The sequence below is a fragment of the Myotis myotis genome, unplaced genomic scaffold (genome assembly GCF_014108235.1).
Source record: "Myotis myotis isolate mMyoMyo1 unplaced genomic scaffold, mMyoMyo1.p scaffold_m19_p_1, whole genome shotgun sequence".
In the NCBI taxonomy this organism is placed as follows: Eukaryota; Metazoa; Chordata; class Mammalia; order Chiroptera; family Vespertilionidae; genus Myotis; species Myotis myotis.
Window position 1 is genome coordinate 50,508,622 of NW_023416313.1, and position 13,823 is coordinate 50,522,444.

At 41.2% G+C, this 13,823-nt stretch overlaps 1 protein-coding gene across 5 annotated transcripts in view; it reads right to left on the bottom strand.

The window, feature by feature from the left end:
• Positions 1-13,823, bottom strand: part of CNOT6L (CCR4-NOT transcription complex subunit 6 like) — a 117,540-nt gene that overhangs the window by 70,468 nt on the left and 33,249 nt on the right. For 3 of the 5 annotated variants that reach the window (XM_036337327.1, XM_036337323.1, XM_036337333.1), the window contains 3 exons: positions 8,462-8,583; positions 2,633-2,819; positions 662-747 (listed from right to left, as the gene is read on the bottom strand). In XM_036337327.1, the coding sequence (XP_036193220.1) occupies positions 662-747; positions 2,633-2,819; positions 8,462-8,573 (385 nt within the window). In that variant the 5' untranslated portion in view covers positions 8,574-8,583. Of the gene's footprint in view, positions 1-661; positions 748-2,632; positions 2,820-8,461; positions 8,584-13,823 lie in introns of those variants that run through there. The other 2 variants (XM_036337345.1, XM_036337341.1) reach the window with 2 other exon arrangements.

Consider the following 13,823-nt stretch of genomic DNA (forward strand, 5'->3'; position numbering starts at 1 on the left):
AGCACAGAATAAAATGCACCAATACAGTACATCTGTATTTAATCCTCTGAATTTAAATTAACCCCTCTTCTTTTGCTAGAACGTAAGAGAAAACTATACAAATTTCAGTATTTATGTAAATTGAGTACAACTTTCCTTCCAAACTAACTGAGATAAAATTATCAGTGGAGCATGTATTTTGGATTAATATATTTTATTTAGAATAATTATACTCACTAGATATAATGCATTTTTACTGTTACAATGTTTTCCCTCTTACAATATAATATGTTAATGCTATTTTATGTACTCTATCAATACCTGACATGGGATATTCCAGCTATTAAGTCATTGAAGAAGAAAAAAACAACAGAAAAAAAAAACTACTGTTAATTTGAATTGTCTCTTCTAAGAAATTTTCGAGTTTTACAGAAAGTTAAAGGTAAAATTAAAAAAACAAAACATTCCCCCACAAAAGTTTGTTAAAAAGATGGCTGCATGTTGAAATCCTGAAACACAATACCAAAGAACCACTTTTTCCTTTCAAGAAAAAGTATAGTCCCATTTTCAAAATTATACTAAAACCTAACCAAGTAATTTAAATTTAAATAGTCTTTAAAGGGCTCAGTATACCTCAATACTGAGTGTTAATACTACATTTAAAAAAATATATATCACTCACCTTTCAAACCTAGAGTTTGTAGCTGGAAGAGCCGACCAAGTTCATAAGGCAAAACCCGTAACATATTGTTATTTAAAAGCAATTCCCTATTTAAAAAAAAAAAACAACGTTTTACTTGAATTTATCAAGCTTTATTAATATCTACAATTACTTTTCTTAACTTTCCCTCTAACATACCATGAGTGCTGTATATATTCAAGGCACATTTTTATATGTTTATCTAAAATTGCTGTGTAATATTAAAGTACTACAAAATGTGTAACTGCCACAACTATTAACAGTGTTTCTATAATTTACTCATTATTAAAGGTGTAGGAATTGCATATCATTTTCAGGCTAAATCTACCCGCTTTTCTCTTTCATCCAAATGCCAGTGACAGATATTCTTAGTGTTCAAAGACAACAGATATCCTTGAACCTAGTCTAATTCATAGAAAAAATAAAATTTTTACAAAGTTCAGGATTTAACTGTAATCAATAGCCAATCAACTGTATCAATTTTTATAACCGATTACAACTATAATCACATCAAGATACTCTGATGAATAATCACTGACATAGAACATAAACATTAAAAATAAAACATAGGAGCCTGGGCCAGGTAGCTCGGTTGGTTGGGACATTGTTCCAATACACCAAGGTTGAGGGTTCAATCCCTGGTCTTGCACACATACAAGAGTCAACCAATGAATGCATAAATAAGTGAAACAACAAATCGATGTTTCTTTCTCTCTCCCTTTCTCTCTTTCTCTAAAAATCAATAAATAATATTTAAAAATAAAGCATTAGTATGGTATAAATAATATGACAGCATAAGTAAGGTCTGAGTTTATGATTATAAAATTTTGTGCAAACTATAGAAAAAAATAAATAGCCCTGTTATTCAATGATTAAAAAGTCTTTTTTTAAAAAACAGAAATGCAACAAAAACATATAGTAAGAGGATGTTGAGAAACAAGATTTTAAAACAGTATGTTTCATTTTAAACATATGACAAAAATCTTTTAAATTACTACTCAGCATATAAACAATATAGAAAAGCAATCCTTGTTTGTATTGAGAACATTTATTCAAGGTCTTAATATTTCTACAAATTTTTCTCCTATGGAGAAATTCTTAAAGAACCCCTGAAGGACTAGAAATAAATCTACTTATCAGGTGTTAAGCAGCGGTTCTCAACCTGTGGGTCGCGACCCCTTTGGCGGTCGAACAACCCTTTCACAGGGGTCGCCTAAAACCATCCTGCATATCAGATATTTACTTTACAATTCATAACAGTAGCAACATTACAGTTATGAAGTAGCAACGAAAATAATTTTATGGTTGGGTCACAACATGAGGAACTGTATTTAAAGGGCCAGAAGGTTGAGAACCACTGTTTAAGGTTTCCTTAAGGAGTTGTAATATGTAAGTACTAGAGGTCCAGTGCACGAAATTTGTACATGGGTAGGGTCCCTAGCAACTGCCGGCTATCAGCCGGGGCCTTCCTTCATTCTGTGCCGCCCCTGGTGGTCAGCACACGTCATAGTGAGCGATCGAACTCCTGGTTGGTTGAACTCCCGAGGGGACACTTTGCATATTAGGCTTTTATATATATATAAAAGATTATATGAAACAGAGATATGTTCCTAAAAGTTTTACTAATAAGTACATTATATTTTCTCAATTATTTCTGATTAGTCTTATGAGCATACACTTGAGCCAAAAGTCAGACGTATATTGTATTTCCACCCTACCTCAAGTCTGTCAAAAGAACTTGGCAATACAAGCACATTTCTAGTCAGAAACCTCCAAATTAAAAAGAAGAAAAAGAAATGTTCAAGGGAGGCCAACTCAAACACTGTGTTCATTTTATATCATTTGATCTTAGAAACACACATGGAAATCCTACTATAAGTAACATCGCATAATTTTCTTACTTGGTAAATTTAGAATTTCATATAGTGAGTCATATCTACAATATTTCCTCACCTGAGAGACACCATGTTTCCTAGTTCTGCTGGTAAACTTCTGAGTTTATTGGATGATAGATCCAAGTAAACCAGATTATGAAGCTTGGCAATATCAGGTGGAATGCGACTAAGGAAATTGTCATTTAGGTGCAGCGCTGTCAAGTGTGTCAATGACCAAAGTGATGTACTTAAGCTCCGCACTCTACCTAAAAGGCAAAATATTAAGCATTAAATTCTAGGCCCAAGACAAAGACTGAACTACAAGAACTAAAAAGTGGTAGAAGAGCCTGCAAATATATACAGATATTGTTATCTTTGACATTTTAATTTTGCATTTAATGCCAGTTGACTGCTTCCAAACACACCTGGCCCTTCTTGAATGTCAGACCACTTTCACTTGACAACCATTCTTTCTCACGGATCTTCTGTGTATTAAATGAGATGAGGAATAATGGGAAGACCCTTGGAATCACGGTGATCACAAGGTCTCAAGGAAAAAGCCTGGGTTGAATTGAGCTTTTGTGGTAGAACAATCATGATTTTTTTTTTTTAGCATAGTCCTAAAACAAAGTATTTCTCATATACTCCATAAAAATTACAGTGCATGGTTTATCCATATCTAGGGCCCAAATTAGTATACAAACTTAAATAGACAAGAGTAATTACTGTGATATAGAGCAGAACAACCTTAGATTAGCCACCAGGAAAACCATTCAACCCCCAAAAGACACAATTGTACATTAACTCCGGTTTAATATTTTCCATTAAGTAAACACACTCAAGGAAATAGTCACACACATTGAGTTTTACAAATCAGTCAGCATCTTATAGTTATGGTGGAACATATACTAGAAAGTCAGAAGACATGGTTCAGATTTCCGATTTTTGCTATTTAATTTTTTTAAAATATATTTTATTGTTTTTTTACAGAGAGGAAGGGAGAGGGATAGAGTTAGAAACATCGATGAGAGAGAAAGATCCATCAGCTGCCACCTGCACGCCCAGCACTGGGGATGCGCCTGCAACCAAGGTACATGCCCTTGACTGGAATCAAACCCAGGACCCTTCAGTCAGCAGGCCGATGCTCTATCCACTGAGCCAAACCGGTTCAGCTGATTTTTGCTATTTATTAGCTACATAAGCCTGGGCAAATCACCTCGCCTCAGCTTTTATAAAATGTAATATGACCTTAATAATTTATATGAAGATTATTTTATAAACTTTACAAAAGTAAAATGGTATTTTAATTATATAACACTTTTCAAACAACTGATTTTTAAAAAGCAGTGGAAGGTAGAGAGGGCACAAAAATCTCAAAAGGGAAATGCTACTTTTTATGTAGCTAATGAGCAGTAAATTCAAACTTAGAACTTCTGTCCAGGGTTCTTTCATGCTATCTATAATCAGGCTTAAAATGCCAACGAGGATTTTGCATTTTAAAAGGGAAACAAAGTTCCCAAGAGAAATGTATTTCAGTTCTACCCAGGATTTAATGGAGTGGTTCTCAACCAGAGGCAATTTTGCTCCCCAAGTGACTTTGGCAATCTGGAGACATTTTTGGTTGTCAAAACTAGGAAAGTGCTGCCCCAACTGGTTTGGCTCAGTGGATAGCGCATCAGCCTGTGGACTGAAGGGTCCCGGGTTCGATTCTAGTCAAGGGCACATGCCCAGGCTGTGGGCTCAATCCCCAGTAGGGGGCGTGCAAGAGGCAGCCAATCAATGATTCTCTCTCATCATTGATGTTTCTATAGTTCTCTTCTCTCCCTTCCTCTCTGAAATCAATAAAAATATATTTTTTAAAAAAACTAGAATAGTGCTACTGGCAACTAGTGGGTAGGAGCCAGAAAAGCTGCTAAACATCCTGTAGTGCACAACAACAGCCCCCAACCACAAAGAACTGTCGGACCTATGTGTCAGCAATGCCACTTTGAGGAACTCTAGGTTAACCTAATGGGATTTGCTCATATTCGTGCTTCTAATCATCCATCACCTATTCACCCAGTTCACTTTTAGTTAACTGCAAAGGTGATTCTTGCTATTGATGCTATACAGACAGTCCTCGGGTTACGTCGGACTCGACGTACATCGTTTCGTGGTTACATCGCCATCTCCCATTTATTTATATAAAAAAAGAGTTCTGTCATTTCGACGTATGTATATATGTGCTTTATGTTTTTTTTATTTACTAGAGGCCCAGTGCACGAAATTCATGCATGGGATAGGGGGTCTGTCCCTCAGCCCAGCCTGCACCCTCTCCAATCTAGGACCCCTCGAGGAATGACTGACTGCTCGTTTAGGCCCAATCCCACCTCTCACAATCCAGGACTGCTGGCTCCCAACCACTCGCCTGCCTGATTGCCTCTAACCACTCCCCTGCCAGTCCTGATCGACACCTAACTGCTCCCCTGCTGGCCCGACTGCCCCAAATGCCCTCCCCTGCCGGCTATCTTGTGTCCACATGGGGGCATCCATCTTGTGTGTTGGAGTGATGGTCAATTTGCATATTACTCTTTTATTAGATAGTATTTACCACAGCTAAAGGTCAGGAATTGTTATCTTTTTCTTTTTTTTTAATATACTTTATTGATTTTTTACAGAGAGGAAGGGAGAGAGACAGAGAGTCAGAAACATCGATGAGAGAGAAACATCGATCAGCCGCCTCCTGCACATCCCCCACTGGGGATGCGCCCGCAACCCAGGTACATGCCCTTGACCGGAATCGAACCCGGGACCCTTCAGTCCACAGGCTGAACCGGTGAGCCAAACCGGTTTCGGCTGTTATCTTTCTTTTAAACTTTTTTTACTGTTTCACTTCATTAATACTGTGTATGTGCTCCATGTGAGTGACATAGGTGCTTATGTAGGTGGGTTCCGACTTACAGTGAAAATCGCGTTACGTCGCACACTAGGAACAGATCTCCGACGTAACCCAAGGACCTACTGTAATGTTGGTTTAACTCTTCCAAATGAAAGCCTATATAATCTGTATTTTACATCAATTCATAAAAAACAGTACTCATATTCTATTTTTAATGCAATTTTAACAGTAATAATTTAGATATACAGAATATGTTCCAAGATAATACAGAGTTCTTGTATACCCCTCATCCAATTTCCCCTAATATTAGTATCTTATATTACCACTAGAGGCCCAATGCACGAGATTTGTGCATGGGGTAGGGAGGGGGGGTCCCCTCAGCCCAGCCTGCACCCTCTCCAATCCAGGACCCCTCGGGGGATGTCCGACTGCCGGTTTAGGCCTGATCCCAGAGATTGGGCCTAAACCGGCAGTTGGACATCCCTCTCACAATCCGGGACTGCTGGCTCCTAATCGCTCACCTGCCTGCCTGGTCGCCCCTAACTGCCCCCCCCACAAGACTGATCACCTCTAATGCCCTACCCTGCCGGCCTGGTCTCCCACAACTGTCCCCTCCCTGCCAGCCTGGTCACCCCAAAATTCCCCCCCACGCTGGCCTAGTCACCCGAAACTGCCCCCCCGCCAGCCTAATCACCCCTCAGTGCCCCCCCTGCCAGCCTAATCACCCCTCACTGCCCCCCCCCGCCAGCCTGATCACCCCCAACTGCACCCACCTCCACCAGCCTGGTTACCCCCAACTGCCCCCCTGTTCTCCTGGTCGCCCCCAGGTGACCCCCTGCTAGCCTGCTCACCCCACGCAGCCTGGTGTTCAGTCGTTTGGTCATCCCTCACTAAACCCCCTGCCGGCCTGGTTGTAGGCAGCCATCTTGTAAGAGCGTGAGGGTTAATTTGCATATTACCTGTTTATTCTATAGGGTGGTACATTTGTCAAAACTAGGAATTAACACTTATACATTACTATTAATAAATTAATTTGGATTTAACCCATTTTTACATTTCTGTGTTCCAAGATTTAATTCAAGATACCATTTTGCATTTAGTCATTCTGTCTCCTTAGTCTCTTCTTATCCATGACAGTTACTCGGTCTTTCCTTGTTTTTCTGACCTTGACAATTCTGAGGACCAATTAGGTATTTTGAAGAACATCCTTTAGTTGAGTTTATCTTATGTTCTCATTATTAGATTGGGGTTAAGCATTTTTGGAACTCTTATTCAATTTTAACAAATCCTAAATATGTAAGGTCATATAACACAGTTATCACATGTGTTAGAATAAACAGACAGCTTCTAGATTTCCTACTCTGCCAACACTGAGATAGGAGATTGGCAAAGATTTCAATTTGCAAAAATAATTACTCTGTACAGGAAAAAGTAAAAGTTAAAAACAATAAAAATAATTACAATAGCCAAAACAAAATCTACACTAATAAAAGAGAAAGATTCAAATTAATCATCACTCTGCTACACCCACAAGCCACGCCCACCAGCCAATCATGAGCCAGTATGCAAATTAACCCAATGAAGATGGCGGCGACTGCAGAGCTGGAGCGAGCAGGAGGCTTGGGTTGCCCCTGGCGATGGAGGAAGCCAAGCTTCCCGCCTGCCCTGGTCTGCCCTGGGCTCCGCTCAAGGCTACAAATTTCAATTATAGAAGATAAATAAATCCCAGATACCTGCTTCCAGCCCACCCTGGAAAAAAAGAAAAAAAGGAGAGGCTGGGAGCTTAGGTCGCCAGGGGGCATCACCAGCCTGAAAACGGCCCTCAGCTTCTCACCCAGGCTGGTCAGGCACCGCAGCAGGAACCCCCTACCCACCCTGAAGGGGCTGTGGCCAGCCTGCAAACAACCATCAGTCCATCACCCAGGCTGGCCAGGCAACCCAGTGGGGACCCCGACCCTGAAGGGGTGAGGCCAGCCTGAAAATGGCCCTCAGCCCCTCACCCAGAATATCCAGGAACCCCAGTAGAAACCCCCACCCTGAAGGGGGTGTGGGTCCCCACTGGGGGGCTTGACCAGCCTGCAAACAGCCATTAGCCCCTCACCCATGCTGGCCAGGCATCCCAGTGGGGACCCCCAACCTGAAGGGGGTGTGGACAGCTTTTAAACAACCCTCAGCCCCTCACCTAGGCTGGCCAGGCACCGCAGTGGGACTCCCACCCTGATCCGGGACACCCTTCACAGCAAACTAGCTGGCCCCCACTCGTGCACCAGGCCTCTATTCTATATATTAAAAAGGTAATATGCAAATTGACCCTAACAGCAGAATAACTGAGAATGACTGGTCACTATGACACACACTGACCACCAGGGGGCAGACACTCAATGCAGGAGCTGCCCCCTGGTGGTCAGTGCGCTCCCACAGGGGGAGCTCTGCTCAGCCACAAGCCAAGATGATGGCTGCCAGCACAGCAGTGGTGGCAGGATCCTCTCCCACCTCCTCAGCAGCGCTAAGGATGTCCAACTGCAGTTTAGGCCTACTCCCTGCTAGCAAGTGGAAATCCCCCGAGGGCTCCTGGGCTGCCAGAGGGATGTCTGACTGCCAGCTTAGGCCCGATCCCCCCAGGGAGCAGGCCTAAGCCAGCATGTGGACATCCCCCGAAGGGTCCCAGACTGTGAGAGGGCACAGGCCAGGCTGAGGGCCCCCACCCACCCCCACCGCCGAATGCACAAGTTTTTGTACACTGGGCCTCCAGTCTATTATATTTAAAAACCTTATTTTACTTAGAAACTGAACTCCCAATGTCTTTAATCCTAGATGCCAACTTTGGCTCAAGATACTAATCTTAAAAGAAAGGTTATAAACAAATATATTAGATAAAACAGATAAATTAAACATTAGTATCTCAGTGTATATTTTCTTGATTAGTTCATCTAATGAAAAATATACAACAAAGAAATAAATACAACAATACTCAACGCTTGTTCATTATTGCTATTATACCCTGAATTAAATGCTTCAGATTCTACTCACCCGAGATTTCTAATTCTGCCCAGTGAGATTTTTTCCCATTGGCTACCTCCTCTGCTGACATGATGGTATAAATTTTGCGAGGATCTGGAGGATCATATTTTTCCTTTGGCATCCCTATTAGTCTGTTAAAAAAAAAAAAAATTATCATTAGAGTCTTATAAGAAAAAAGGGAAAAATGGGTAAGTTTTCTTTTTGTCTCCCCTTGCCAGGCTACTAAGTGACTTTATACCACACATTCTCACTAGAAGAAAAATACCTCTGCAGTATGCTAGGCTCTTGCAGAAACTAGCAAAAGGTGTGTCGGGGAAAATTCAAATAGGAAATGACACTGAACTTCACATTGAACATTCTAGTTGCTTCCCAAACACTCATTCCATCCATTCCCCTTCATTTAGCTTCCTTGCTTTCCACGACAGACTGACCCTACACCAATTTTCTGAATGGACTCTTGACTAGTCCAAGAGAACCAGGGTAATCCCATCCTCTTTGCCACAGTGATATTCAGATATCCCATATCTAAGACAATCAACACATGACATTCCCCTAGTCACATAGATTAGTTGAAACATATCTAACAGAGTTTAAAACTCTTATATGTTAAAGGAAGAATTCTATGTTATATAATGAGAATAAATGTTATATCTTTATTTCTGAAAGTATTATAGATGTCCCCTCTCTCCTGCTGATCTAATCTAATAAAAGAGAAACATGCAAATTGACCGCACCTCTGCTACACCCCAAGCCATGCCCACCAGCCAATCAGAGTGACTATATGCAAATTAACCCAACCAATATGGCGGCCGGCAGCCACGGAGCTGGAGCAAGCAGGAGGCTTGGTTGCCCCGGTGATGGAGGAAGCCAAGCTTCCTGCCTGCCCTGGCTGGCTGTGGCCTCGGCTCAAGGCAACAAAGTTTCAATTATAGAAGATAAATAAACCCCAGATACCTGCTTCCAGCCAGCCTCCACTGGGAGCTTGGGTGGCTGGGGGCCATGGCCAGCCTGCAAACAGCCATCAGCCCCTCACCCAGGATGGCCACACCCTCATGGGGTGAGGGTCCCCGCTGGGGGGCTTGGCCAGCCTGCACACAGCCATCAGCCACTCACCCAGGCTGGCCACAGCCTCGAGGGGTGAGGGTCCCTGCTGGGGGGCTTAGCCAGCCTGAAAACAGCCATCAGCCCCTCACACAGACTGGCCAGGCACCCCAGCAGGACCCCACACACTGAATGGGCGGGCTGTGGCAAGCCTGAAAACGGCCATCAGCCCCTCACCCAGGATGGCCAGGCACCCCAGCTGGACCCCCACCCTGATCTGGGACACCCTTCAGAGCAAACCAGCCGGCCCCCACCCATGCACCAGACCTCTATCCTATACAGTAAAAGGGTAACATGCAAATTGACCCTAAGAGCAGAACGACTGGGAATGACTGGTCACTATGACACACACTGACCACCAGGGGGCAGACACTCAATGCAGGAGCTGCCCCCTGGTGGTCAGTGTGCTCCCACAGGGGGAGGCTCTGCTCAGCCACAAGCCAGGCTGATGGCTGCCAGTACAGCGGTGATGTTCAGAGCCTCTCCTGCCTCCTCAGCAGCTCTAAGGATGTCCGACTGCAGCTTAGGCCTGCTTCCCGCTGGCAAGTGGACATCCCCCAAGGGCTCCCGGGCTGCCAGAGGGATGTCTGCCAGCTTAGGCCCAATCCCCCAGGGAGCAGGCCTAAGCCAGCAGGTGGTCATCCCCCAAGGGGTCCCAGACTGTGAGAGGGCACAGGCCAGGCTGAGGGATTGGGCCTCTAGTCTAGTTATAAAGGAGAATATATCCCAAATTGCTATTGGCAGCCATCCAACAACTATAAGGGAAGTCAGCCATAGAAGTTAGAGCAGTGGTTCCCAGCCTTTTTTTTTTGCCATGCCTCACCTCAGCATCTCTAAAATCCTGATGTTTCCCCCTGTGACATATAATTCTTATTATTCAAAAAGAACTCCTATTCACTTATGAGGAAGCCTAAAAAGCCATTACCTTGGCCTAAACAAGCTTCCAAAGAACATGGCATCCATGAAAGAGAAAAATAAAAGAAAGGACAGTTGAAGTACTGAGGAAGAAGTCACGAAGAAATTGTTAAAAAAATAATAATATAAAGTGATGTGAAAAAATAAGTTTCAAAACATAGAGAACTGAAATGTATAAATGTGTCACTATATATATTTATATACTGTATATGAGGCCCCTAGAACTATAACAAATGCAAAAAAATTCACTGTTAATAACTCATTCTCAAATTGGCCTCCTTAAAAATCAAACTGCCCCCCTGTGGGGCATGTGCCCCAGATTAGGAACCACTGAATTAAGAGTCTAGAAAGTAGAAAAAGAAAACCAAATTCCTCACCAATCCATACCTGTAGCACTTCCAAACACTGGGCTTTTTGGGTACACAAGCCAATACATTTCATTTATTGTTTGAATTAGTTTGAGTTGTGTTTCCTGTTACTTGTAATCAAAAACTTATTAATCGGGATGATCATATATCTTGGTTTGCGTGGGCCAGTCTTGGTTTATATCTGTTGTTCTTAGATAACTAATATCAGCCCTTTTCAACTCTCAAAAGTATCCAAATTGAATGATGACAACCCTAATTGAAACTAATATCATACAGTCTTCATGTAAATAATAATCACAGAACAATCAAAAGTAATGACCAACGAGGCATAAAATTCCACTAGTATGCATATATGAAACAGATGACAAATGGTCCTAAAAGTAATCATTTCAGAGGTCCAACAAAAGAATTACTGCTGCCAAAACCGGTTTGGCTCAGTGGATAGAGCGTCGGCCTGAACTGAAAGGTCCCAGGTTCGATTTCGGTCAAGGGCATGTACCTGGGTTGCAGGCACATCCTCAGTAGGAGATGTGCAGGAGGCAGCTGATCAATGTTTCTCTCTCATCGATGTTTCTAACTATCTCTCTCCCTTCCTCTCTGTAAAAAATCAATAAAATATAAAAAAAAAAAGAAAAAGAAAAGAAAAAGAATTATTGCTTGGTAATTGGTAGGGGGAAAAATCCAGTTCAGATATAACAAGAATAGTAAGTAACAAAGTCCTGAACCTAATTAAACTCCCACATGTTATTAGTAAATTGCCTCATAGTATTTATAGTTGACTCTGCTCATATTTTTATTTTTTTTGGGGGGGGGGTTTATTGAGGTAACATTAGTTTACAGCATTATATAAGTTTCATATGTATGACATTATATCTGCATATACTACATCGTGCTCACCACCAAAAGTCTAGTTTTCATCCATCACTAAACAATTGACCCCCTTTTTTATTTCCCTCTCCCTTCACCCTCTTCTTCTCTAGTAATCACCACCTTGTTGTCTGACTCTATGCTTGTTTTTGTTTGTTTGGGTTTTTTAAAAACATATTTTATTGATTTTTTTACAGAGAGGAAGGGAGAGGGATAGAGAGTTAGAAACATCGATGAAAGAGAAACATCGATCAGCTGCCTCCTGCACACCCCCTACTGGGAATGTGCCCGCAACCAAGATACATACTCTTGACTGGAATCGAACCTGGGACCCTTCAAGTCTGCAGGCTGATGCTCTATCCACCGAGCCAAACCGGTTACGGCTGTTTTTGTTTGTTTTGTTGTGCTATCTTCTATATTCCACATAATGATTTCAGAAATCATATAACATTTGTCTTTCTCCAAACTTACTCCACCTAGCATAATATACTCAGCGTCCATCTATGTTGTTGAAAATGATATCTCATCTTTTTATGGCTGGATAGTATTCCACTGAATATGTATATATTTCAGATCCTCTGCCCACTTTTAATTGAATTGGGTTTTTTGCTATTGAGTTCTATGAGTTCTTTATATATTTTTGATATTAACCCCTTATCAGACATATGATTTGCAAATATCTTTTCCCATTCAGTAGATTGCCTTTTCAATTTGTTGATGGGTTCTTTGTTGTACAGAAACTTTTAAGTTTGATGTAGTCCTATTTGTTTTTCTTTGATTTTTATGTGTGTGTGTGTGTGTGTGTGTGTGTGTGTGTCGGTTGGGGGAGGGGGAGGTTTGCATTTGTTTCCCTTGCATTTCGAGTTAGATACACAAAAACATCGCTAAGACAAATGTCCAGAAGATAAGCTTGCCACCTATTTTTCTTCTGTGTGTTTTTTGTTTTGTTATTTTGTTTTTATTTTTTAATTTCTTTATTGATTAAGTTATTACATTTGTGTCCTTATCCCCACATTACCCCTCCACCCCCCACTCATGCCCTCACCCCCTTGTTGTCTGTGTCCATTGGTTAGTCTTTGCTCATATTTTTAACATACACACACAAACATATACACACCAAAACCAAGTGCCTAAATCTGAGAGTGTTTTTAAGTAGAATTCAGAATTTATATCTCAATAGAAGAGTTATTTTCAGGGGATCTGAAATTTGTTACACATAGAGAAAAAAAATTACAGGTATTCTACCATGTTTCAAGAAATCAAAGCTAGTTTATAAGAGTACAATCAAAGTTTCGCATACCATAATTTGTCCTTTTATTTCTAAAGGTAAAATAGTTGATTTTCCCCCTTACCTTAAGACAGAGAAAGTTTTCCAGATTTGTTCATCTGTTAACAGTAATTCGCTTTCAAGTTTCCATGTTAAACTTTTCTGTTCTAATTTTATCATACAACTTGGGTGATACTAAACTATATTTTATTTCCCATAACTCCCATACCTTCAAATAGCACAAAGAAGATCATTTTCCACATGGGAAAACCTTAATTTCTAACACATTCTGCCTACGTAAAATACCTCTGAAAAGAAAATTTTTAGATAACAAGGTTTTCAGAATTTCTACTGTGCACTGTAAAGCACATGTATTTCTGTCAGTATTTCTGCATAGTAATATAGGAATCTACAAAAACACAAGATCAAAGCTAAATCAAATAGATCCAAATCCAAAGACATGCTACAAATCCATTACCTACAATGAGGATGGGTAAAAAACACACTACAAAATTTGCAAAAACGTATGTTTCATTAATTTTATATCCTTTTTATAAAGCATAAAGCAGCATAGGATTAGAGGTCAACTTAATTTGGCTGCTTTTTTTTAATCCTCACCTGATATTTTTTCCATTGATTTTTAGAGAGAATGGGAGAGAGAGGGAAAGACAGAGAGAAATATCAGTGTGAGAGAAACACATCAATTGGTTGCCACCTGCACACGCCCCTACCAGGGTCCGGGCCTGCAACAGAAGAGCCTGCAACCGAGGTATGTGCCCTTGACCAGAATTGAACCCGGAACCCTTCAGTTCTCAGGCTGATGCTCTATTCACTGAGCCAAACCAGCTAGAGC